The sequence below is a fragment of the Typha latifolia genome, chromosome 2, assembly GCF_019914945.1.
Source record: "Typha latifolia isolate L0001 chromosome 2, TyphaL0001v2, whole genome shotgun sequence".
Classification (NCBI taxonomy): domain Eukaryota; kingdom Viridiplantae; phylum Streptophyta; class Magnoliopsida; order Poales; family Typhaceae; genus Typha; species Typha latifolia.
Window position 1 is genome coordinate 5,868,387 of NC_133087.1, and position 25,688 is coordinate 5,894,074.

The window sequence follows — 25,688 nt, forward strand, 5'->3', positions numbered from 1 at the left end:
TGGGCCTATGACCCACATGACCAACATTGATCACAAGATCACTTGGCTCGTGATGATAGGGCACATTTTAGTATCCAACCTTTGACTATCAAGCTTGACTTCCCAAAGTTCTCTAGGGGAGATTCGTTAGACTGGACTTATCTAGCGCAACAGTTTTTTAGGTACCCCAACACACCCAATCGCTAGAGATTCCAGCTAGCATCATTCTAGTTGGAGGGTGTGGCAATTCGGTGTTACTAGTCGGCAGAGCAAACTCGACCAATCATGTCTTGACAAGACTTTCCTGATGCGATTTGTGCTCGGTTTGATTTGACCTAGTATGAGGACTTCTAAGTTATGTCGACTAAGTTGACTTAGTCAACAATAATTCGATCTTACTTGGAGGAGTTTAAATGGATATACAATTGGGTCACCAACTGGTCAAGACTGCACTAAAGAGCATGCTCATTAGTGGGCTTAGGCCTAACATTTAGGGTGAGGGTCAAGGCTTTGAGGCCCACTACTTCTGATGAGGCGTTCTCCCTAGTTGTATTGATGGAGCCGAAGTTGGACTAGCTGAAACCCGTTTCGTAAAAAAGAGAGGTGGAAAGCAACTCATACCTAGGACCTATTTAAGCCAACTCCTATTCCAGTTCAACATGCATAGACGGGTTAGCCCAATTGCGAATAGATCAAGCGCCACTTGGTACCTAGTGGTTTAGAGGAGTGCAAAAAGAAAGGCTTGTGCTTTTACTGCAATGACCGTTTTACCTTGTCATAAATGCAAGTGCTAGCTAGCCCAAGTTATGTTCTTAGGCAGTCACGAAGAGGATGAACCTGAGTCCACTGATTGACACTATTAGCTCTACGAGTACAAGGACGTTAGGGATTAGTCATGTTGAGGACAAGGTGTCGAAAGCGTGGTGGATAATACGGTCCGAGTGTAAACCTTTAAAATAAATTTTAATTCGAGCTGTTAACACTTTAGGACTAATCCGAGTAAGACTTATTGTACCCTATCTTTATATATATAGGGGTTAGCTCCTTTGTTTAAGTATTCAAGCAATGATAAATTATTTAAGCTTAAGTTTATCTTAAGAGTAAGAGTAAAATAATCTAGGAGTAAAAGTAAATTAATCGTAGCTGTTTATTTTTCTAGGAAGATCTAACATAGAACCCTAATTCTACTTCCAAAACCTAGCCACTATTTTTCTCCACGAGCCACCCTATCTTATGGCCATCCACCACCATCCTTGGCCATCTGCCAACCTTTAATAACCGCCGCAACGTCGGATAATTACTAATCTATCAAGTTCTATTATTTTTCTACTGTTTTATTTTTATTTTTTCATTCCAAGCTTAGAATCACATAAACTAAAACCATTAAAACTCTAACTCAAGAAGCTATACCACTCGTAAAAGATATCATAATTTTCTTATATTCATATAGTTCCAGATCTGGTTCTTGATATATAAATACTAGTTGTAAGTAGATTTCTGTTCATGAAGCTAAGAAATCAAAAGGGCAAACGCGTGTATGATGGCAGCACTTGGAAGATCAACTATTTCGCCTTTGTCAGCTACCTATTACTATTTGAGATTAAATGAAGATGAAACTGAAGGAAAAGTATTTTTCAATTAACTATGAGGAGAGTATGTATGAAATATTCTTAGCACTCCATTAAGGCAACAGATCTGTTGATGACTATACAAATTGCTATCATGAATTAAGCATTAGAAGAAACATTTTTGAGTCTGACCAATAGACCATTGCACATTATAAGGCCAGGTTGCGCAATAATATCAAATAACATTTTCTCGCTGTTCGCTTTATGCTTACCGGCTAAATATTAGTATTGTAAATAAGAAATTTATCTCAGTTACAGTTACACATTAAAATATTTCATGTTAGTTTTCTTCTAATACTATGTGCATTTCTCAAGTGATAGAGAAAAATCATCTACAGATTCGTAACAAAATGACATGTGATGATACCCTAAATTTTAAGAATAGTGATAATTTCGATAGTCTAATTATAATTAGCTCTAATTATCTTTAAATACACGTCACTAGATTAATTTTCTAACATCGAAGCAGAGCAGAAGTCCTGTTTGTCAAACAAAAAAAAAAAAAAAAAAAAATTTGGTCACTAGATTATACATTAAAAATATAAAAACAATTAGAAAAGGAAGATGTGGAAATAAGCGACAGGTACTCGATGCTTATATATTTATAAGATGCATTGTACCATGCCAGTTATTTCTTTCTAAAAACAAAATAATCTAATGAAATAATAATAATTAATAGTAATAATAAAATCCAAAATATATCTGGCCCTAACCCTTGATTCCAAAATAATCCAGCTCACTTAAAGATAATACAACTAGATAGAATCTCTCAAAGGAAATGCTAAACACTAACTAACCAAATTATTTGGTGCAAACTAAAAATTATGTCACGTCAACTAGTCGCTTATAATACGATATAAGATGATAAGCTCCACGACAAACATTACCCAAACCACCCTCACATTAATTGCATAAGGGATGAGAGCATTAAGCATCCACTTGGCTTGTTTAAAAAGAAAATTATAATTAAGACCCTATGCTTTTACTATATTATACATAAATTCCTCGTTTGCTATATGGTTTTTAGATGAAAAGAAATGGAGAGTTATAAGAGTAGTTTTTTTATTTTTATTTTTATTTTTATTTTTATTTTTATACTTCCCTAAAACCACACAATTTCTTTACATTTAGCTTATTTCACTTCTTCTAAAGAGAGGGAGTGACCGTTTCAAACAATTTTAATTTTTGCTTAAAACTAATAAATTATGTTTTTTTAACAAGGCAGGGACTCTATTTAATAAATATAATTAAAATACAGGGGGTTTATTTGTAAAATTCTCTTATCTAAAGAATAAAGCATCCACTTGGGCGAGACACCTGCTATAATTAATAATTAATGAAATTTTGAAACTAATTAATGCGAATAATTAATACTAGTTCCTACGAAACCAGCCTCCACTTGTGATCTGTACTTGTCGTTCCCATGGAGCTTTCTTCGTACTTCTCCCAGATATGCATCAATCCTAATTAGGAAACGTTGTTGTTTTATTCCCATGATATATCCATAACCCCTTGCTGAATTGGTACACCAAATATACGTAGTTGATGCTTTCTATATTGCAAAGAATCTGAGTACACGGTCGTATCGATCTTAGATTATTTGTAGCTCTACTGATTAACCCACTTTGTACTACTACATATCTATAAGAGTATAACGATCAATCAAAATATTCAAAAGAGTCTTATTATTTCAGCCGTGATTAATTCCTTTTATATATAGCTTTAATCTTGACGACTTATATAATCTAAGTATGTTTTTCTCTCATGCACACACGCAGATATGGTCAGAAGCAACTTTGATGCCTTTTGCTTCGAAAGTGGAAGACATGGGTCTTCTAAGAAGGGGAAGAAGTGTGTCTTGGAGAAGCCAAGGCAACCCCAACGAGGTCTTGGAGTCGCCATGTTGGAGAAGATTAGGCTGCAAAATCTAATGATGGAGACTCATCTTCCCTCCTCCCAATCTCCACTTTTTCAAAGTGATTCTATTAAGGTCTTCTCTCTCGATCTCATTATATATCTGTGTGTTGTTTTGGCCTCTTTGTTCTCCGCATTTATATGATTAATTAAAGTTCATTAAAGCAGGAAGACATGAGAGTAGATATGCCATCTGCACCATCTCTAGCTCCTTCTTCAATCACAACTATGCCGTTCTCTGGCGTCCATCCTCACATGGTATGTCAAAAGCATGACTGTTGAGTGCCATATGTGATGTTATTTAGTCCCGCATTAGACTCTTGGGACTTCACCTAATTGCTTAATCTTTTCTGAAAACTTCGTATTACTGATTCAAATTCATATTGTTCTAGATGAGATTTCAAGAGAATGCAACGCGACATTTCAGATATATTGGAGTCCATTCTAGCTCACCTGTCAGGTTATTACATGCACGAGATAATTGCAAATCATACTTTTATCAGATATAATTATCTGTTAATATGTGGTTAATTACATGTAGATTCTTATCTATGGACACCGAAGAGTTGTTGCTGCCTCATAGTTTCAGAGGGCCAGCTACTACTCTACCACTCCTACCGCTCCCACCTCAAACTCTGGAGGTTTGCATAGTTCTATACTATTGCCTTGGTATGTATTCCTTCTGAACGTTTGTACTGCGAGATAACACTTGAATTGTTCTTCAGGATTCAGTGCAGAAGCATGGACGGCAAGTTGGATGTAGTTCGAATTCTACAGGTTCAACTAGTCAGAACTCTGATTCAAGCAACTCACAAGAACTAGATTTAGAACTTAAGTTATGATGTTTCATAGTATATCTTCTCAATGCACACAAGCTCGTTAATTTGCCAGAAAAGTTTCTCGTGTAATATATATATATATATATTTCTTTATCAGTGTTTTATGAGTTCTCCTCATGATTTATATACATTTATGAAAGCATAGCAAGCATAATTTCTTATTCTTGTTCTACAGAATAAGAAATTAGCTGGTATTTGACCAAGTATAACTAGTTATTCAATCAATATGAAGTAGTTCTACAGAATTTGTCCAGAAATATTTCATTGGACTGCTGCAAAATTTTCTCAGTTCCTCATCAAAATGACGCCCTCTATTCTTCTCCAGATACAAGTGCCCAAAGTTTCAGATAAAAATCAATTACCATATTGCTGGAGAGATAATTTTATGTATGAACCCAACATCAATAGCTCCCACTCGAGTCCAATATACTTGGTCGATCGGTCTCAAGAGTTTAGCTCTTCAATGTCATCAATTGCTTTTCATGAGTCATCGCAAACCTCACTCGTCCGGGCTGTGCCGCTTCCACACATCCTCGTCCTAAACCTGGACCCTTGCTCAATCAAATGTAACTGAGCTTACACACTAATTCCTAAGTCCTTGAGCCTTTTTTAGCTCCTCTAGTCACACTACACTAAGAGTGTACTGCATTACAAAGACTCATCCACAAGATCTCGCATGTTCATGAAAGCCATTAAAATTGTACTTTTTCTCTCTTTTTAATCTGGGACTATAATCTCATATGTAATACTTAGCACATATTTACTTAGAGGATGTCTAAACAATTCCAAATGGATTTCAATTAATTACATTTAGAAATTAGTTTAATTTTTTGTAAAATAATAATTGAGATGAAACCCATCTAATATCATCGTTTGGATGAGTTAGGAATTTATTTCTTATGTTTGATTTTGATATTTGACCCTTAGTTATGAGACGTCAATAATTTAACTTAAAGCTAACATCAAATTATAAGAATTCATTGTACTTGCTGAAATTCATTCAATTATTTTGGGATCAATCAAATCTCATTCGAGTTTGAACATTGGATTCAGAGAAACTAGAAATTCTATAATAATTCAATTTCATGGGTTTGGGGTTTCCAATACTTGCAAGGAGACCATTTTTTTTTCAAGTAGTAAGGTAATTGATTACCTCAAAAGGAGGAAGGTTTCCATAAGTGATAAGAATCGTTTCCAAGTATAGAGAGAATTACAAACAGTGGGGATGCAACCCTCCCAAAAAAAGAAGAGTAATTGGTAGTTGGAGATGGTTGCCTATCTTCATCACTATTGCCCTCACGGTAGATGAAGTGAACATTGATGATATTCAACCTAGCGATTCGAGTTTGGAAATCATCAATGAGGTAGTTGATGGACCTACGGGTCGGCATTTTGTCACCCAGGGCTAGAACAAGGCAACTTCAACCAATTGATTGAAGAAGCCTGGACCATAGCACTTCATTAAGGCAAATAGTAAGGAGCGGATACGAACCAGGCCAAATCAAATTGTATTATGGAGACATTGGGCTCGATGGATCGAGCCTATTTATTTTTTAATTTATTTATGATTATGTAAGCTTTTAAGGTAAGTCTAATTAAGTCATGTAAGTTACTAAGACAAATTCAATTAAGTTATATAAGCTTCTAAGGCAAGTTATAGTTTGAGTCGTATAAGCCTTTAGGGCTAATCTGAGTACGTCTCATTGTACCAGACCTCTATATATGGAGGAGCTAGGCTTCTTTGTTTAGCATTCAGACATCCAATCATTGATTAATATTGAGTTTTGTTATTTTATTATTATCGTATTTACTATTTTACTGTAACCGTTAGATCGTTCTTATTTTTTTAGTAATAGATCGTAATCGTAAAACCTCTACAATTTCCAAACCCTAGCCACCATCTTCCTCCAGCAGCCATCTTATCTTACAGCCATCCATCACCACCCTTGGCCATCTACTACCCTTCGATGACTGTTGCAACGTCGGATATATACCAATATATTTTATTCTGACCTTACTCTACTATTTTATTTATATATTTTTATCTCGACTTTTGATTTATGTGGAACTAGATCAATTATAACTCTAACTTCTGAGGCTACCACCACCTAATTTTTTATAATTTTCTTATCTTTAGATCAGCCCAGATTTAATTCATAACATTGATATCAAAGCTGACCCTCCAACCTTCATCTACTTTTCTGAAGATATCTTCTAATCTAGCCATCCGACCTGCATGAAATTATATTCATTAGAAAGATCTTTTCAAGGGCTACACAACTTATCAAAATTTTATATTAACTCAATAACCAGATCTACCAAAAAATCTCTTGAAAGTTCCATACAAATTTCTATTTAGACACTAATTCGAATTGGGTCAATCTAGTTCGTATTAGGAACCTCCAAATCTAACTAATTGACAAGAAGAGTCTCAAAGAGAGGAAAGCTCAAGATCTCCCCAACTCAGAGGCAAAGCGACATTTGAAGAAAAGGTGAGAGATCCTTTCTTACCCTAGTCCATATAAGGGACATAAATGTTCAAAATCAATGTTAATATGCCTTAAATGAAATTTAGCAGGAATCTTACCATGCAACAACTTCCAAATAAAATTTTCGACTTTAGGGGAGACTGAGAGTTTCCAAATCTTAGCGCACCTAGCCCAATAAGACTTAGTAAGCCCTCAAAGGAAGGAATAGAAAGATGAAGCCTTAAGGGTGTCCTATAGAATAGGCCCCCAAATCTAGCAATCCTAGCTGTTTGGAAGGCCGATCGGAAGTCATCTAGTTAAGATTACAGTTGCGCTATCAAAAATAGAAGAGATAAGAGACTCGTACCAGGACGCCTCCCCGAGCAGATAACTAACATGCACTCTAGGAGGTAACACATAAGGATTAATCAAAAGAGTCCGGTGATTGAGAGGAACACTTTTCACCCAAGGATGCTCCCAAATGCTAGTAGCAAAGCCAAACCCAATAGAACAACGAAGGCCAAGCTAGAGGCCTTTGGTAACTTTCCACAAAGCCCACCAAGCCCACAAGGAGCCAGGTTTGACCTTAGCAGCCTAAGGGTTGAGCGTCGAATATTTGCGCTTCATGATTTGGACCCAAACCAAATTAGGATTGTTCAAAAATTTGAAGGCATTTGTCCACGTCAAGGATCTAGTAAGATTAAGATTCCTAATGGAGAGGGCCCCCTCATATTTAGAGTGCATAGAGGTGTCCCAATTGACCAAATGGAGCCCAGATTTAGAGGCATCTTTCTCCCACAAAAATGACCCGACGAGCTTGGCTATGTCTGTAGCAGCCCAACACCATCCAGTGTCGCCAGCATCGCTGGTCATGATAGAATCAACACAGCCACAGCTAAAAACTCTACCCGTGAGAAAGGTGGAGGGGAGCTACAAACTATGACAACCCCGCTCCTCTGGCTGCAGTGGAACATTCTCCATCCCTATAGATGGAGGCCTCCACCATAGCAACACCAGAGCGACCTCTAGCAACAATCGCGACATTGGGTTCTCCACCCGCGGTGGAAGCTAGGGCCAAAAATCCTAGCTTTCTACCGACGATGATCTAGCCCTAACCATTACGCCTAGAGCCTTCCGACCACTCCCAGTTGAACCATGGCCTAAACCGCATGTACTAACCCTAGCTCGAATCGCCCAAGGCTAGGTCTTGGCCCAATCCACCTACAGATAGGGTTGGCTATGGCTTGAATAAGTAGGCCCTAAAGCAAAACCCATCGTGAGACCCTCCACATGGCAAACGAGACCCGCATGAAGATTGAGGACATGTAGTTCGAGAGCAGCAGAAGGTATGAAAACTACTATGGACACCTTGGAGGCAAGGTGATCGAAAGTGTGGCGGATTAATACAAACTGTGTCAGATCAGATTGCATCATGAGGACATTGGACTCGATGGATCAAGCCTATTTATCTTTTAATTAATTTATGCTTATCTCTTATGTAAGCATTAAGAAAAGTCTAGTTAAGTTATGTAAGTCTCAAAAGTCAAATTATATTAAGTCATGTAGACTTATAAGATAAGTCCAATTAAGTTATGCAAGCCTGTAAGACAAATCATAATTCGAGTATTGTTAGCTTTTCAGGTTAGTCCTAGTATGACTCATTATATCCGACATCTATATATAGAGGGGTTGAGCTCCTTTATTTAATCATCCAAGTATCCAAACATTGAGAAATTATTTTTGTCTTGAGTATCTTATGAGTAAGAGTAAAATAATCTAAGAGTAGAAGTAAATTAATCATAGGTGTTTATTTTCTTAGGATTAGATCTAACATAAAACATTAATTCTACCTCCAAACCCTATCCACCATCACCTATATGAGCCACCCTAACTTATGATCGTCAAGCACCACTATTGGTCGTCCGCCACCTTCCGACGGCTACTGCAATATTGGATAATTACCAATCTGTCCAATTTTGACCTTTCTTTATTATTCTAACTTTATATTTTTAGTTTGACCTCAAAATCATGTGAAATGAAAACCACTAGATCGGTGACTTCCTTCCATAAAAGTATTATAATTTTCTTATTTCCTAACAATTCCATATCTTATTCATAATAAAATGAGAAGTGCTACTTCATATTTTTGAGTACTTGCGCTGCACTAGATATGCTATAATACTAATAAAGTTTTTTTATAATATATGCTTTAAGAGATGGATCTATCACACAATATCAATAATAAATGCGCAATAAAACTAGTAGCATTTCTGCTAGTTATTTGTTACCAATTATTTCCTTAGGCTTTTCTTCTAGATTAAGATTAGCATAAATCTTTCACTTACCACCACTTTTGCTATAGTAAATAAGATTTAATTTATAGACATATTTTTTATTTTATTTCGTAAAGTGTAGACCACCTAAGATTAAATTCAAGGTAGATTAAAGCGTAGTTCGAGCTTCATTCAGGCTTTGATTTGGCATAGGCTTGGATTTTCTCATCAAGCGGCATGAAATAGGCTCAAGCTAGAACTCGAAATAAGTCTCAATTAAAATTGATCAATTCAAACCAAGTTTGAATAAAAAGCTAGACCCAATTAGCTCCCTATCAGGAGAGATTATGCTTTTACATAAGACAAATAATTTAATACATATATCTAATTTCTCTCTTCATCTAATGACTGAAATTATATGATACTTTATAACAATCACCATAGCGTGACCCAAATTAGGAGTTAAACCCCCTAAAAATATCACTATTTTATGTATACACTTTCTGAAAAAAAAATTTTACCACATTTGCCCCTTAATTTAAAAATTTTAGAGGTCCGTATAATTACTTTTTTCTTAATTCAAATAAGTACATATAGATATTTTCTTAGTTTAGAGAGTGTATGTTGGAAATAATAAAGTTCAAAGAATGTATGTGTAAAATAGTAATAGTTTAAGTAAATCTAAGTGAAATTATTCCGTTATTTGATTCTCTCTTTTGTGATCCTAGGAGTCAAAATCAACTTAATTTTCTAGTTAGTTAATTTACGATATTAAGGGATATATAAGAAAACTGCTGCATGATTAGATTGTGAGGGCTAATTAGACACAAAGTAAAATGTCAATTTTAGGTCATGAAAGATCTAAGGACAGAATCTTACTTCAGCAACTCATTTGTATGTATTGTATCACTGCTCCTACATTAATGGTTTAAAAAGCAAAAGAGATAGCTAACCTGTAAATATGCCGATGAGGAAGAGGACACTCCCATGGAGGTACGGCTCTTTGTTTGCATTGTTATGATATAAGATAAAAGCCAAATCCTTCCGGTGTCCAACCTTTAGCAGACCTGGGTAAGTCAAGGGCAGTATAATTGCACCCCTCTTTTAGGTCATAAGTAGTCTTATGAAGATGACAAACCTGATTTAAAACTTTCAAAATTAGTACAGTTAAAAAAAAAAGGCATCCTAAATCTTCTATTGTCATATGTGAGAAATTTTTTTAAAAAAAACCTTGCTCAATCTAGAAAGTTGCGATGGCCAGTGAAAAATGCAATCTTCATATATAACCGGTAGAAGGCTCAATGGTTGGATCTTATCGGCTCATAATAAAAGTTATGAATTTAACTTTTCTCCTTGACGTTGAAATTAATATTAGATGAATCTTTTATTAAAATATTTTGTGTACATAATTTGAACTCATTTTTGAAAGAGCAAGCAGCTTTAGCTAGCCTAATTCAGTAGTTCATGATCTATCAAAAACTAGAAAAAAAAAGACAGTAAAACATTTTTTGAGTCATATGTAAGGCAAGAAAGGGGAAAAGCTTGCTGTTGAAGTTGTTCAAAGATCAAGCCAATATCGAAAGATTGTTTATTAAATGAAGAAGTTAATTATCCCGGCTCGGGCACTAAGCTAGATTGCTTACGAGGTCCTTTCATCTTCGTCAAAATCTTTATAAAGAACCTGTTCGGTATTATTGATGTTAGCTAGCTTCAGTGGTAGGCGCAGGTAATCAAATGATCTATAAGAACTTCCATCTCTCTATATATGTTTTTCCAGTAATAGTTGTGAAGTGTTTTCAATTGGCAAAATATGATAAATTTGTAAAAATATCTAGATTTCATGTATGAGAGTTGTCACAAGTGTAGTTAGTACTTTGAAAAGAAAATTAAAGAAAAAAATTAGTCATTGACTCGGGGAAAAGGGTGTAAGGGATTAAGATTGAAATAGGCAGAGAAATTTTCTTTGATTCAAATGTACTTAAAGGTATTCGAGTGTATGACATTTTATTAGCAGTGATATATAAAGTACTTCTGTGATGGAAGGAGTTGAATTGTTTTCTTGAGATTCTATCTCACCACATCATAAAAGGTTCCTCCTGAGGGTTATTAAGATGAAAGCAACTACCTCGAGGGCACTACTAACTAACTTTTGTAGAGTTGGTAGGTAATCTTTCCTACGACTAAGGAAGTCATGAGATCGATTCCAACTATGAATAGTAATTATAGAGAAAATTATTTAATGATTTGATGGCTTGTGATTTGGCTCAACAATTCGGCTCAGTTGATGATTTGGCAGTGCGATTGATTTGGAGAAACAATTCGGCAACACGACAGCTTGAAGTAAGTCTCGATGTCGGTTAGTTTTGAGCAATAATTCGGCAATGCACATAGCTTAAAGTCTAGACTAAACATGTTACTATATTAGCTAAAATTTAGTATAGCCTAAGTGATTATGTATCTAAGGAGTGTTAGCCCTTTGTCTAGCCCATATATAGCATTCGGGCTCTTGAATAATAATAAAAAATCTTGAGGGGCACTGAAACTAAAGAATTAATCTCAAAAGCTATTAAGACTGGGAGTAGTACATCGTTGGTTCATTGAGCAAGACCTAATTACAAATGTAGACATGAGGATCGGTAAACGGTCAATAAATCCATTTTGCAACTATTACACATCGTTTTACCACACGTTATAATAATAAATCAATGTAGAATAATAAGCGTAGAAAAAATAATCACAAACATATAAATTTTTACATGAAAATAACCCAAAATTAGAGAAAAAAATTATGGATGTTATTTAAGATTCAACCAATCGATAAATAACTCTAGTAAGATGGACTCAAAGATAGCCAATCAATCCCCAAAACTATATTTATAAGGTTTTTCCTATTCATATTCATAATATATTGTTTATGGTGATCGATTCTCAACTTCAGTGACTCTCAAGGTTGATACTTTTGGCCTCGATGACCCTCACATATAACAGTTATATCATTAGCATTTTGTTTGGAGGAAGTAAGAGTAATGCTTAATGTTGAACGTAGCTCTAAAATGCAGCTTTGGTTCCTAAAAAGCTTTCCTCAATTAAGGTGAATACTTTATTTCTCTACTGAGTTATAACATTAAATTTGTAGTGTCAGATAGAGATAGCTGCTGTATATATTTGGTAAATGAAGGATGCAATTTGTGAATTTTAAAAATGGAGGATGTAAATCACAAATAAGTAAAAATATTTTAGAAATATTAAGCATTAATTGGTTGGTTATATTTATATGATTTTTTTAGTATTTGTGCCAACAGAAAAGTATCAAATCCATCTCTAAGCATGCACCATGTCCGGATAAAAATCGATAGGATCATCTTTTGTCAAACTTACCACTAAACTCCAACACAATATGGTCACCTCAAACACATGCTACACAGCAGTATTGCTAACTACATATCTCTCTCTCTCTCTCTCTCTCTCTCTCTCTCTCTCTATCTCTCTCTCTCTCACTCTGATCATCTCTATAGCTACAGAGCTCCAGGAGGTTTGGTGCTTAATTTGTCAGGTAAAAGAGATGAGCAGCAGTAGCAACTTTGTTGATGGAAGTTCTGAGTCCTCTAGGAGGGGAAAGAAGGCCTACTTGGAGAAGCCAAAGCAACCCCGAAGAGGTCTCGGAGTGGCAAAGTTAGAAAAGATTAGGCTCCACAATCAAATGATGGCTGGATATTTTTACCCCTCCTTTTCCTCTTCATTCCAAAGTGATATTAACAAGGTCTCTCTCTCTCTCTCTCTCTCTCTCTCTCTCTCTCTCTCTCTCTCTCTCTCTATATATATATATATATATGGATTTTATTACTTATGAACTCTTCATATTTATCAAAACAGGAGGACATTAAAGTGCATTTAACATCTCAATCATCTCCAACTTCTTCCTCAATCAATGCTGGATCGTCTCGCCTCTTTGGCGACCATCCACACATGGTATGTAAAAGTTTTCAGTGGTATGTCTCAACCTGATCTTCATCATCTTACTGAAAGAGAGCTCTTCCAAAAGTAAAGATTATAGAATTGCAATAGATGATATTTTAGGCTAATGTAAGGTTTTAGTGACAATATGTTTCAAAATAATCTAATTGTGCAAAATTGTCTAGAGCTTCTGTATGAACATATGCACAGATCGAATGATGGATTATGTAGAGTTTCGAGAGAAAGACAGTGACTCTAACTACTTTAAAAGTGGTTTTAACAAAAAAAGTCAAGAGAAATATGTTTTATGCACGGGTGTTAGAAGAAGATTGGTTCTAACTACTCTACGAACAAAAATTAAAAATAAAGTCACTTTTGATATCGACCATTCGAATGATTTTACGTTAGAACGCACATACAAATTCTATGCTTTCTGCTTACTTTGTCGAGACATTTAAGGCTATTAGAACTCTACATGGTGGATATCTCTTCTATCATCTTTAGTATAATTTTTAGAAATTATATCACAATTTTGGGAGGCTTTGTGATGAAACATGTTGAATATAGCTTTTAATATCCGATCACCAAAGTTATGAATCAATTAAACGAAGCAATCCATACAACAGCAGTTCGAGCGAATAAGACCTTTTAGATATAGTCACATAAGTATTGACATAGGATTTATAACTCTATCTTATAACTTTTATAGTTATCTAATAATTGATTTGATCTTAAAAAGGATCAATGGTTTCTTACCCTAGTTTAGAGGTTTTCTACGTAAAAATTCGTGTAGTTTTAGGACTGATTAATTTGATTATATAGTGTTTCTAATTTTTATGTTTATTTGCATATCTTGAAAATGAAGAAAAAGGAAAATATAAAATTGATGCGCTAATGATTATTGAGATAATAAGTCGTCAATTTATAGAGTTCATGCCGGAGCCTTAGTCATTTTTGTGAGCATTTATATATTCTCTCTAAGTGTCATGTTCACTTTTGGCATATTTTATCTCTCCATTATAGCTACTATGATTTTGTCTTAGTGTGAGCACTATTTTATGCGGTGTTCTTCCCTATTTGACATTTTATCTTAGTTTTGCCTTTATAATATTTCTCTTTGAAGATTAATGAAAATGATAACCATATAATTAGTACGAAGTTCATTTTGAAAGTATTCAGTTTGACACTATATACTAATTTATCATTAATGACTATTATTTGCTTTTTTATAATTTTGTATCACAAGGAAATAGACATAATAACAAACCTTTGGAATACAAAATTTCATTTTCTGAAATTTATTTGTTAAAAAATAATGTCGTGTGGATAATAATTTTGAGGGGAGCATGGGTCATTACATGCTCCCGGGTGACTTTCTCATTCTTTGTCAATTTATAACAAAAATGGAGAGAAATTAGTCTCTAGTTGGTTTGCAAGAATTGGTGGAGAGAGTTTGGTCTCTTGTTGGTATATTTGAAAATAACTTTTGACTATAATATCTAGATATCCTCTCTCTCTCTCTCTCTCTCTCTCTCTCTCTCTCTCTCTATATATATATATATATAACACATCCATTCAATCAAGCCAAGAACACAACCATCACCACATCAACTCATTATCAAAGAATAGCATGGTGAAACCAAAAACCGAAAAGGCTTGAGGAAGTGGATGCTTAAACTACCACAGATCCTGTTACGCTGCAAGACTTGGGAAGATGATCGGATCCTTCGTGCGACCTCCTTGTCAGTGTCGCCACACTTCCTCTCCAGAGTCTCGATTAGGCACACTTTCTTTAGGAGAAGAATGGGAGAAAGGACGGTTTGTTGGAGAAAGAAGGGATTAGGGTAAATTAATGAGTAAGGGAATTTAGGGTAAATGAGTAAGAGATTTAGGGATTTTTGAGATTTTTTTTCTTTTTCTTTTATTTAACTTCAGCCCAAAATTTTTTAAGGGGAAAATATTTTTTCTTTTTTCTTTTTCTTTTCTTTGAGTAAGTTGATTGGACTTCAATCTTTTTTTTTTCTTGTTTAGTATAACTGTTGCATGCAAAATTTTTCAATTTATTTTATTGACATTTCAGTAACGCCACTAAAAGTTTATATTTAATAGCCTTCAATAACAAATGTACATAAAAATATATTTTGCGGCATTGAGCTATAAGTGTTGTTATGATAATATATACACTAGCATTTGTTGTATAATGTCACTAAACGAATATATGGATAATTCTTTTTTTATTCTCTGAATTATTATTGTTTTTCATAATGACCTCTGAACTATTTTTTGGTAACCTATATTCTCTAGACTATCAAAATATCTCATTCCACATCTTCCATTAGATTTTTGTTAACTATTGTCATCCATAATTGACATGTGATTGTCATATAATAAAAACATTTGCAACTTAGGAAAAATTTATGTTGATTAAAATAGAGGGACAATTGGTCATTTCCTGATTCTATCTATAACATTGAGAGGGTGAGGTACTTTTGATAGTTCAATGAATTATTGTATATTAAAAAGAAGTTCAAGGGATCATTGTGTACCAAAAAATAGTTCAATAGGTCATTATTGAAAATTGTGTTAGTTTAAAAAGAGGATTATCCTAAGAGTATACGTAAAGTTGAAAATAATTCAACACGTTCCGTCTAAAGTAGAGAGATGATCTCTAATGACCTCCAAAAGATATCTCCGATTTAATACTTGACAGCCTGCCTCCTAAGGTTAGATTAAACCATTTTATATTGTTAGAGATAAGATAAATATATTTTCAAAGGTTCTCCACGGATTCTCTTAGGGATAAGATAAATAGAGATAGATCAAAATTTAAGTCCAATCAGCCAAGGCCGTTCGAACGACCGTAATCCCGTTCAAACGCCTATTATTTTCTTCTGTCTCGGGAAAATATGTTTGAACACCCGATGGTCCGATCGAACAGTTGAACATGTAAAGTTGTTGTTTCTGTGCCTCTGAGTATTGTTTTATACTACTTTAACCATTATAACACCATTTGAGCACTTCAACGACGATTCTAAAATCGTTTCGAATACTTTGACTTTAAATTCCATCTTTCACTTTAACATCTCATAACTTGTATATGCTTATCCATAAAATTTAGACACATTATATAAATAAAAATTATATTTTAAAACATAATTTATCAATTGTATTAGTAGAAATAAAATCTTAAAGTGTTAAATTGCGTCTAAATATTTTTCAGCCAATATAATAAAATGCAAAGGTTAGTCAATCTTTTCAATATTTCTGATCGTAGTACCTTTATGATCACTTCACACAAGTCATGCATGCAATATTTATTTTTTTTAGATTCGTTTTCAAGAGACTGCAACAGCAGATATTAGATACAGTGGAGTTCTCTATTCTAGTGCAACATTCAGGTGATTATATGCACCCTCTATTGATCACTCACCATATTTTCATGCTCCTCTTCTAACCTACTGTTAAACTTCAGATCATTCACTAACGATAGCGATGAGATGATGTTGGTTGATAATTTCCTCGGACCTTCTGTGACTCTATCACTTATACCACAAGCCACTCAGGTGATACACGGAATCCTTTTTCTATGTCAACCTTAATAATTAATGTATCTTCTTAAGAATTTATTATTTCAAAATAACATTCAATTATCATTGAAACTCACTCTTTAGGATTCAGTGCAGAATAAGCAATGGGACGATATATACTCTTCTACCGGTGCAATCACTCAGACCTCCAATTCGAGCGACTCACAAGAACTAGATTTAGAGCTGAAGTTATAGCTTTGAGTGGATGACTGGATTCATTTCATAGTATTCCCATGCAAGTTACATCATGAACTTCTTTTAGTGATAAACAATGTTTTAGTTCCTAACTTTGTAATTAATTGCTTCATCAGAATTTCTTTTGTGATTCCAGTCTCATTTATGATCTGCAGAAAAAATATCAAAAATTTAATGAGAACAAAAGTAATCTTATCTTATCTATTAAGAAGTTTCCTTTAATTATTTTTCCATTAACTGACCGTTTGGTGTCTCAATGTTGCGGTAATATATGATCAAGCCCTAAAATCATGGTGTCTCAATAAACCATGAAGAATTGAAAGACAGGATAAAAAGACATTTTTTCTTTTTAACATTTGTTTCAGTAAAACTGTTCCCTTTATTTTTCTCTCTTAAAAACAAAATAAAAACCACTAAAAAAAACTATTCCTTTATTCTCTGGAAGATTTATATGAAGAAAAAAAGATGGAAATTAGTTCAGCCAGTTTTTTTAAAAAAAATGGGAGATCGGAAGGGTACTTGAAGATATTAAATTATTAAATGTTCTTTTCTCTTTTATCTTTTTCAGCCACCTTTTCCACTTATATGGCATTATTCATCCTGGATTTTTGGTTGTGATTGGCGTCAGATCCATTTTGTTTATGTTTTGCATTTTTAGCTAATTATTATGCTGAATAAATCCTCTTACAGAAAATAAGTTTGCTGAATAAATCCTCTTCAGATATGTGATCACTATTTCCTAATAATATCTGTAAACTACTAAAAGAGTTAAACTAACCAATTGGTATTATTTATTAAATCATTGCTAGCTTATCGTAGAAGTATTACTCTATGATTAGGTGTGACAAAAGAATATGATGATTTTTATGTCAGTTGCCGTAGTGTCAATTAATCATTCTATATCCCTCTAGCATAAGGCCTTTCAATTATATATAGGAATAATTTTATTTTTAGAGAAGATAAGAATAACCTGAATTAAGAATCACGCTTGACCAATAAAAATTTAGAGAACTGAAAAAAAAAAATTTAGATCAAGTAGATCAATTAAAAGCTCAGAATTCTTAAAAAACAATCCAAGATTTCAACATTGTCGCAAGGCCTCCATGAAGGAGATCAAAATCACCATTAGAAACAAATCACTCTCTCAATCAAATTCTCCCCCTCCTGGGGTCATTTCAATATAAATTCAATCCCTGGGCAAGAACTCCATTATGACCCTTTTAAATTATTGATTTTAATTGAACTATTAAATTATTTTAAATAAATAATATTTAATATTACTTTTGAGATTTTTAAAGAATAATTTTAAAATTCATTAGATTTTAAGACATTTTAATACTTCACGAAAGAGACTTTCAATGTATGATGGCAATGCTTAATTAAAATAGTCTAATTTCTGTTCTTTTTCTTGCTCCTACAGCATATATATATATATATAACCCTAGTATCGAGTAGGCTCAAATATTAATAAATTTTGAAGTTATGATAGGCCTTACTCAGACACCTTAGTTGCCTACCAGTTATACATCTAGTCCTTGATACGTAATCTAACACTAGATTTTATTTTCAGAGGGGTTTACTCATTAAATCCAAAGGAATTATTGCGTTTAACTACAAATACTAAGATGTTGCCATTATTTCTATTGTCCTTGAATTGACCATTTGGCCGAGTTTGTGTTCTAATTTCAGAGGTAGTGCTTTGCATGACAAAAGAACATGATTAATTCTTGCCAATGTGCACTGAGCACGCAAGTTTTTTTACTTCATTTCATGTAATATATATCAAGTCTAGATAGAAGCATATCCTGTATTTTATTTTGGCCGGATTATTCCACGTTGTCCAAAGAAAATTATTTCTTAGATGCATTTGGGCCATGTAAACCTCCACTCTTTCTCAAAGTACTAATATTATAGCTCTCAAACTATTATTATTGTTTTATAGTGAGAAAATACTATGGGCATGCACAACCTTTTATTAATATTGTTTTTTTCCTCTCATTATTGATAGAATATATAGCTCCAGTTATGCTATATAATATATATTATCAAAGTCGACTAAAGCTAAATTAATTATTTATGTCAATTAGCTTGACAGCAAATGTAGAAGTTTCAATAGAAAATCTATAAAAAAGGACATTTGGAAAATACTAACCGACACATCCAATAAATTCAGATGACAAAGAAAAATATTCACAAAAGAAGATTTAGATCACAGTCCAAATGACCAGGAATTAGTTAATGAACTCATTGATAAGTACCCTCCTTTCACCTTTATTTAAAGAATTAGTTAAAATGTTTAGCATTAGACCACCAGGATATATATAAATTAAGCTTAACCATCAGGTGCTCCTAATTATGTTTTCTTACTAATACATTGAAGGTCTCATACAAAATATTAAATTAAGTTTGAGTGGCAAACGGCTCTCATAGTTTAATTCACAATTGTGCGAAGCACTATATATTCTCAACCCCTATGGCAACCGTTAGTGCACAGCACTATTTTTGAAGTTCAAACGAAAAGCTGGCAAACAACCCAAACCTGTTTTTGTTTTAAGTTTCCTAAAGAAAGTGTAGAATAAAAACTAATCCTATAAATAGGCTCGCAGTCTCTTTCAAAGCATATCAAATTAAGCATAGTTTCATATCTTAGCCAGAGAGAGAGAAGAAGAAGAAGAAGAGGGAATTCTTCTTCTGGTCATTGTAATGGCGGAGTCGCGGCTTCTCCTCGCAGCTCTTGCATTGCTGATTGCGTTCAACTACGACTTCGTGGATGCGAATAAGTTTTACGACGAGTGCGATATCCCATGGGGACCCGAGAACACTTGGGCTGAGGGCGACGACTTTGCTCTCTCGCTCACTAATAGCACAGGTAAGTTAAAATCTGATCAAACTACAGGGGAGGAGTATCTATGCTTTTACTCAAAATGTTTCATGCAATAACCTAAAGCCTTGTAGTAAGATCTCACATCAAAGGACCAATAAGAACTCTACTTCCTTCATGTTGTATATAGAGCATGCATCATTTCTAACAAGTTTTGGTTATATTTCTTAGGTTCTATGCTTCGAACAAAGAGGCAATTCCTCTTTGGAAGCGTGCAGATTGAAATCAAACTTGTACCTGGGAATTCTGCAGGCACTGTTACGACCTACTATGTAAGTGTAATCTAAATCAAGTCTCTCACAACATAGAGAGGAGAAGTATATAATGGCTGACATACATATACCTTGCAAATTAATCCATTGCAGACTACCTCCCTCGGAGACAACCATGACGAGATCGACTTCGAGTTCCTCGGGAACGAGACCGGACAACCATACACCATTCACACAAATGTCTTCGCAAACGGCGTAGGAGATAAAGAGCAGCAGTTCAAGCCTTGGTTTGACCCATCAGCTGATTTCCACAACTACACCATCTTCTGGAACCCTTCAACGATTGTGTAAGCTAGCTAACATTAATCTTAATCTTCTTCAATTGAACGATCGTATTGCTCCTCAAAAAAGCAATGCTGATCGATACTTCTCGCAGGTGGTTCGTCGACCAAATCCCTATCAGGGTGTTCAGAAACTATGAAAGCATTGGCATTCCATTCCCTACCTTCCGACCAATGAAGGCTTATTCTAGCATATGGAATGCAGATGAGTGGGCAACCCAGAAAGGGAGAGTGAAGACTGACTGGACTCAGGCGCCGTTCATCGCCCGGTACCGCAATATTCAGCTCAACATATGCGACTGCTACAACCAAGGCGATATCAACCAATGCAGCTCATCTCAAAACTGGTACACCGCCCCGGAGTACAGCAAGCTGAATGATGAGCAGCTTGGGCAGATGCAGTGGGTGAGGAACAACTATATCATCTACGATTACTGCACCGACTACGAGAGATTTAATGGTCAAATGGCACCCGAGTGTTCTCAGCCACAGTATTGATGATGAAAGGCGCAGAAGTTTGAGAGTGTTGTAAGAGATGATGAATAAGCCTTGCATGCATGGCTTAGAAGTACTTCTGTTCATTCTAAGTTATATGATGTTTCAAGAATGATCTTTATTTTTCTTCTACATTTTTCGAGGATTGTGATCACAGGGATTATAATATATTTGTGCTTTACTTCATCCAAGACCATCTCGCCTACAATGTTATTAAGTTCTGCGTATATTATATCTATCTCTTTAACTTTCACGTATCTATGTAATCATATTTGATCAGAACATCGTATATGAGCCGAGTGGATGGTGCCTTGGAGAACATGCTGCCTTGGAGAACATGCTCACGAATGAAATGTACATCGATATCAATATGCTTTGTATGGCTGTACATGGAAGGCCGGATTCTTAGACATGTGGAGGGCGGTGACATTATCAGAGTAAATCAGGAGGAGAGTGAATTTGAATATTTAAATGATGAAGAAGGTGTAAGAATCAAAGGACCTCGGTCGTGGTGGAGGCAAGTGCATGCTATTTGGCCTTGGAGATACTGCAGGGTTATCTTAGCTCCCAACGATACTACATTAGGTTCGACGAATGTGGTGTTGCCGGTAATGGAGCGGTGAATATTCAAGTAGGCACGATGAGAAGGCGAATGATCTTTTCAAAACTAAGCCCATGAGAGAGTATGTCTTAACATAATGAAAAATCCTTTTGATAGCCTCAATGTGAAGCTAGACGTAAACATCTGGCAGAGCTATAATATTCTAGCCCGACCCACTAATTACTCGAGCCGGGTTGAGTTTGGGCTGGGCTAGAATATTCTAGCCCATTATCGGCTACTAGCCCATTAGATATTTGGTTTGGGTTGGATGTAATGGGTTAAATATAAAAAATATTATATTTTATTGGGCCGAGTTTAATAGATTTATATAAAGATATTTTAGTTATCTTTAATGAGAACATACTTATATTTTAGTATATAGTTTACTAAATATTCAATGTGAGATTAAAAATATTATAAGAATATGTATGCATTATAAGTCAGGTCATATATTAGAATAGTAGATCGGGCTTTCGGGCTGAACTAGGCGGGCAAAGGCTTAGCCCATGCTGCCCACTACCATCTCGGGCTCAGGCCGAGCTTAGCCCGATTAAAATCGAGTGGTTTCAAGCTAGCTTTGGACGGGTCAAGTCTAATGATTATGTCTATGTGAGGGTTAGTGGGTATGTGCATGCGGTTGAACTGGTTAAACATGATTGACAGCAAAGGCTAAGTCAAATCGGGTAAGAGAGAGCTACTAAAGGGAGCCCACCATTTGACGATTGATGGCACCATTTGTTAATTGATGGTAGACATGATCAAATGGCCTAGGCCGCCCTTGCCCGGCCTGACCCGGCCCGGTTTGGACCGGGCTAAGCTCGGCCCGGACTCGGTTTAGGCTCAGCTTGGCCCGAGCCTAAACTACCCATGGGCGGCACGGGCTAGCTCTTTGCCCGCCCGACCCGGCCCGAAAGCTCGCCTGTTTGGCCTATAACTAAGCCCGCCCGTCTGCTACAGTACTTTGCCCTTTTGCTACAGTAATTTACCACTGCTACAGTAAAAAAAAATTTGGTATTATACCGTTTTGCATTATTTTAAGCACACATTTAAAATTTTTTAATTTATTTTAATTTTTAAAAATGGAGGAATATAAATATATATTTTTTAAAATAAGCTAATAGTTAAAAAAATTCTAAAAATAGCTAAAATATGGGTTGGGCCGAGTGATTGGTGGGTCGGGCCGGCCCGGCCCGACTGGTTAGCCCGATCTCTCACGGGCCAACGGGCGGTAACGGGCTAGACTATTCTAGCCCGGCCTGAACCCGGCCCGGCCCGAGTGATTGGTGGGTCGGGCCATGGACAAATATTTAAGCCCGGTTGGCCCGAAGAGCCCGGCCCGCTCGATGATTATGTCTAATTGATGGAATGGTCAGCAAGAATAGGGGATCCATTGACCGAGAGTTGCAGTCCAGAAGCAATTGGGCTTTTGTTACCGTCTTGGACCAAGTCCGAATCCTAGTCTAGCTCGAGTCTCTGAATTAGTGGACTCCGAGTCGAGTCTTTTATTTATTGCATTCCAGATCAGTCAATTGCTTATTGTATTAGCTTGAGTCCTTGTATGGTTTAATCCAAACCAACATAATTATTAGATCCCCGCCGAGTCTACTAGTCAATTCAGCCTCTATAAATAATTATAGAGTGCAACCTAGTGGATATAGAATGATGAATTGAGTTATACTAGTCTTCCCCCTATCTTTCTCGTTTTTTGCTCCTCTGAACTCGTCTCTCCTCTTGCAAGGCTTTCTTCTTTGCCCTGGCATATCATAACCACCGGTGATTATCTACCGACATGGTACCCCCTCACATATATGTTGGCCACTACCCAACCAAGAGCCCATGGCCTTTCAGTTGATGAAGGGATCAACTAAGAGAGATAGCACGAATGGTAACCAATTTGATGAATAAATAATTTTGAATTGTAGATAAGCAACTAGATAAGTTTGGATGCAATAGTAGCAGTGGTAGGTATCGGCACGAATATCACCTAGGCTGCCACAAGAATGGGAAGCATCTCATGCTATGTTGGCCTCTCCCTGTCCTTAGTAGTGGTTGTTGGTAGTTTTGGTTGGTCAAAATAAGGTCACATCTAGAACGAGCTAAATTGGAAGTAGTTTAATAAGAATCTTCTTGACCCTGAAGGAGAGCACTGAAGAAGATAGAGCAAAGGAACCAAGATAGGAAGAATCTTCAGCAAAAGAGATAGGGAGAGAAATATATATATCTGGCTAGTAATGGGATCAAAGCTGTGATAGCCTTTGTCACAACCATAGTAGCTAAACAATATGCATTGTACACTTTTAAAGTCCAGCTTGTCCCTTTTAGATGGTTGTAAACAAGGATAACAAAGACAACTGAAAACCTTAAAGTGATTATAAGTTGGTATATCAAAGAGAAGTTCATACATGGTTCGTCTTTGTAAGGATTTGGAAGGGTTGATCAGATACACCAACGTAAAGAACGCATGCTACCAAAAATCCTTCAAGAGATGCGAATGTTGCACCAAGGTGAGATCGGTTTCAACAATGTGATAGTGCTTGCATTCAGTAAAACTATTTTGCTCTTAGGTGCTAAGGCAAGACATAAGATGAGAGATTCCTTCAAAGCGAAGAAAAGATTGAAAATTAGACCTCAAATATTCTCCACTATCATAAATTTGGGCAATTTTCACAAATGCATCATTTTGGCGACATAATTTTAAAAATTGCAACGAATATATTGGCAACTTCATATTTTTGGCAAAGGAGAAAATACCAAGTAAATCATGAGCATTCATAAAAATAATTAAATAATGTCGCCAAAATATGAGATAAGGGATAACCTAATTGAGCATGTTAGAGATTGGTGTTCGAGCAATTTTATTAAAGGAAACGTAATATAGGTCCCCACGACTAGGTCTAGCTAATAGTGTCTTTCCAATATGCAAGTGAACAATAAAACCCTAAGGATAAAAAAAAATTAAGTAATAGTGATTGTCTCAAGTGAACTATGTACACTTAATGAATTCTTTTATAATGCAGGTACTATAAGCATACTTTTTCTAGACATACAGAAGAAGGCATAGAAATAGCTGTAGTATGTGAAATGTCTAGATCTTCGCCACTACCAACTTGAACATGATCAGAACGATAATAGGATAGCATACCTTTAGCAACATAATTCACCCATATCAGTGTATCATGCGAGCATTACTAAGAAAGATGAAGAGTGGCAAAGGCTTGAGCAACGTCCAATAGAGATGAAATAATAGCCTCCCACTAAGTTCGCTTTGTGGTTGCGATAACCACATTTTTAGCAATAAATAGAGGAGGAATCACTAGTGAAAAGTGCAACACAAGCTTGACCCCGACAAGCTATCGTGACTATAACACTCATATAACAAAAAAAAATTGGAGCGCAAGTGAGTCGCACATGCATCGTGCGAGGCATGTGCACCCCTTCCCTCTCTTCTTCCCTCCCTCTCTTTTCTTTTTCTTTTTCTTTCTCTTCTCCCTCACTTGCAACTGCCATTTTTCTCCTTTTGGGATGTTGTCATGCTAGAGCATCGCCGAGCCCCTGACCCCTCAGATCAAACCACTGAAGCTCCCCTATTCTCCAAGTAAGTTTAATTTAAAATTTGTTAGCTAATTTATTTTTCCTTAATTTTCCTCCTCTCAATTTCGCCAAAAATCTACCCAGCCAACAACCTCATGCCTCACTACACCGGCCCCATTAGCTTCCCCTCACCTTCTTCTAGCTGATGGTGCCCTCTATGGACCATCCTATGCCCCAGTGAAGGCTACAAATAGTAGCCTCCCCTCAGCGGTTTCTGAGCTGGTTGTCAGTCAACTTGGCTGGCGTTGCCCTTCCTTGAGTAGTGGAAAAAGCTTCCCCTCCTCGCGCGGATGCCCTCGGTGGCTTTCTTTGGTGCCCTCATGGCCGAAGCCGTCGAGTGGCCCTCGCCTTTGTCGACGGCCTTGGCAAGGTGGGTTCTTGTCGTCGACCGCCGCTAGCAGTTGGACTCCCCCTTAGCTAGCTTTTGCTCGTCGAAGGGAGCGTGTCGGCGTGGTCGGCTAAGATTGTCAATGGCTAGGTTCATCGGCAGCTCCCCGCCCCCCTCCATCGATTGGGTTCTTGCCCGTATACGAGTGGTCACTGGTTTCCTAGCCGACCGGGTTGCCACCATGGGTGCCTTCCTAGGTGGCTTCCTTAGTTGAGTTGGGCCTAAGGCTGGCCTAGGTATTTTATTTATTTTCTAAATTATGGTAATTTATTTTTATCCTTTTTAATTATTGATCATTGTCAACTCGAGCCTAAAATTAATCCTTTTAGAGGGAAGCTTTGT

The 25,688-nt window shown here is 36.0% G+C and overlaps 3 protein-coding genes across 5 annotated transcripts; all 3 read left to right on the plus strand.

Moving 5' to 3' along the window:
• The first annotated feature begins 3,096 nt into the window (after positions 1-3,096).
• LOC140782466 (protein SPEAR3-like) lies at positions 3,097-4,566 on the plus strand. The gene is made up of 5 exons (XM_073129050.1): positions 3,097-3,597; positions 3,690-3,779; positions 3,914-3,981; positions 4,063-4,162; positions 4,247-4,566. The coding sequence occupies exons 1-5, from the start codon at positions 3,388-3,390 to the stop codon at positions 4,361-4,363; spliced, it is 585 nt and encodes a 194-aa protein (XP_072985151.1). The 5' UTR covers positions 3,097-3,387; the 3' UTR covers positions 4,364-4,566.
• Positions 4,567-12,580: 8,014 nt separating this feature from the next.
• LOC140782369 (protein SPEAR1-like) lies at positions 12,581-16,978 on the plus strand. Of its 3 annotated transcripts, none has more exons than XM_073128894.1 (5): positions 12,581-12,861; positions 12,975-13,070; positions 16,383-16,453; positions 16,528-16,618; positions 16,739-16,978. In XM_073128894.1, the coding sequence occupies exons 1-5, from the start codon at positions 12,664-12,666 to the stop codon at positions 16,835-16,837; spliced, it is 555 nt and encodes a 184-aa protein (XP_072984995.1). In that variant the 5' UTR covers positions 12,581-12,663; the 3' UTR covers positions 16,838-16,978. The 3 variants fall into 3 exon arrangements, with proteins under 3 accessions (XP_072984995.1, XP_072984994.1, XP_072984996.1); XM_073128893.1 differs by having other exon boundaries at positions 12,593-12,861; positions 16,727-16,978; XM_073128895.1 differs by having other exon boundaries at positions 12,593-12,861; positions 16,734-16,978.
• Positions 16,979-19,488: 2,510 nt separating this feature from the next.
• On the plus strand, positions 19,489-20,952 carry LOC140782332 (probable xyloglucan endotransglucosylase/hydrolase protein 26). The gene is made up of 4 exons (XM_073128845.1): positions 19,489-19,706; positions 19,890-19,990; positions 20,084-20,277; positions 20,367-20,952. The coding sequence occupies exons 1-4, from the start codon at positions 19,541-19,543 to the stop codon at positions 20,767-20,769; spliced, it is 864 nt and encodes a 287-aa protein (XP_072984946.1). The 5' UTR covers positions 19,489-19,540; the 3' UTR covers positions 20,770-20,952.
• The last annotated feature ends 4,736 nt before the right edge of the window (positions 20,953-25,688 follow it).

What these genes read in the sequence shown, in the direction of transcription:
- LOC140782466 (XM_073129050.1), top strand. Translation starts at nt 3,388, where the DNA reads ATGGTCAGAAGCAACTTTGATGCCTTTTGCTTCGAAAGTGGAAGACAT. An exon ending in CATTCTAGCTCACCTGTCAG is followed by an intron (nt 3,982 to 4,062) that starts GTTATTACATGC and finishes AATTACATGTAG; the next exon opens with ATTCTTATCTATGGACACCG. An exon ending in TCCCACCTCAAACTCTGGAG is followed by an intron (nt 4,163 to 4,246) that starts GTTTGCATAGTT and finishes ATTGTTCTTCAG; the next exon opens with GATTCAGTGCAGAAGCATGG.
- LOC140782369 (XM_073128893.1), top strand. Translation starts at nt 12,664, where the DNA reads ATGAGCAGCAGTAGCAACTTTGTTGATGGAAGTTCTGAGTCCTCTAGG. An exon ending in TTGGCGACCATCCACACATG is followed by an intron (nt 13,071 to 16,382) that starts GTATGTAAAAGT and finishes TATTTTTTTTAG; the next exon opens with ATTCGTTTTCAAGAGACTGC. An exon ending in TATTCTAGTGCAACATTCAG is followed by an intron (nt 16,454 to 16,527) that starts GTGATTATATGC and finishes GTTAAACTTCAG; the next exon opens with ATCATTCACTAACGATAGCG.
- LOC140782332 (XM_073128845.1), top strand. Translation starts at nt 19,541, where the DNA reads ATGGCGGAGTCGCGGCTTCTCCTCGCAGCTCTTGCATTGCTGATTGCG. An exon ending in CTCGCTCACTAATAGCACAG is followed by an intron (nt 19,707 to 19,889) that starts GTAAGTTAAAAT and finishes TATATTTCTTAG; the next exon opens with GTTCTATGCTTCGAACAAAG. An exon ending in TGGAACCCTTCAACGATTGT is followed by an intron (nt 20,278 to 20,366) that starts GTAAGCTAGCTA and finishes TACTTCTCGCAG; the next exon opens with GTGGTTCGTCGACCAAATCC.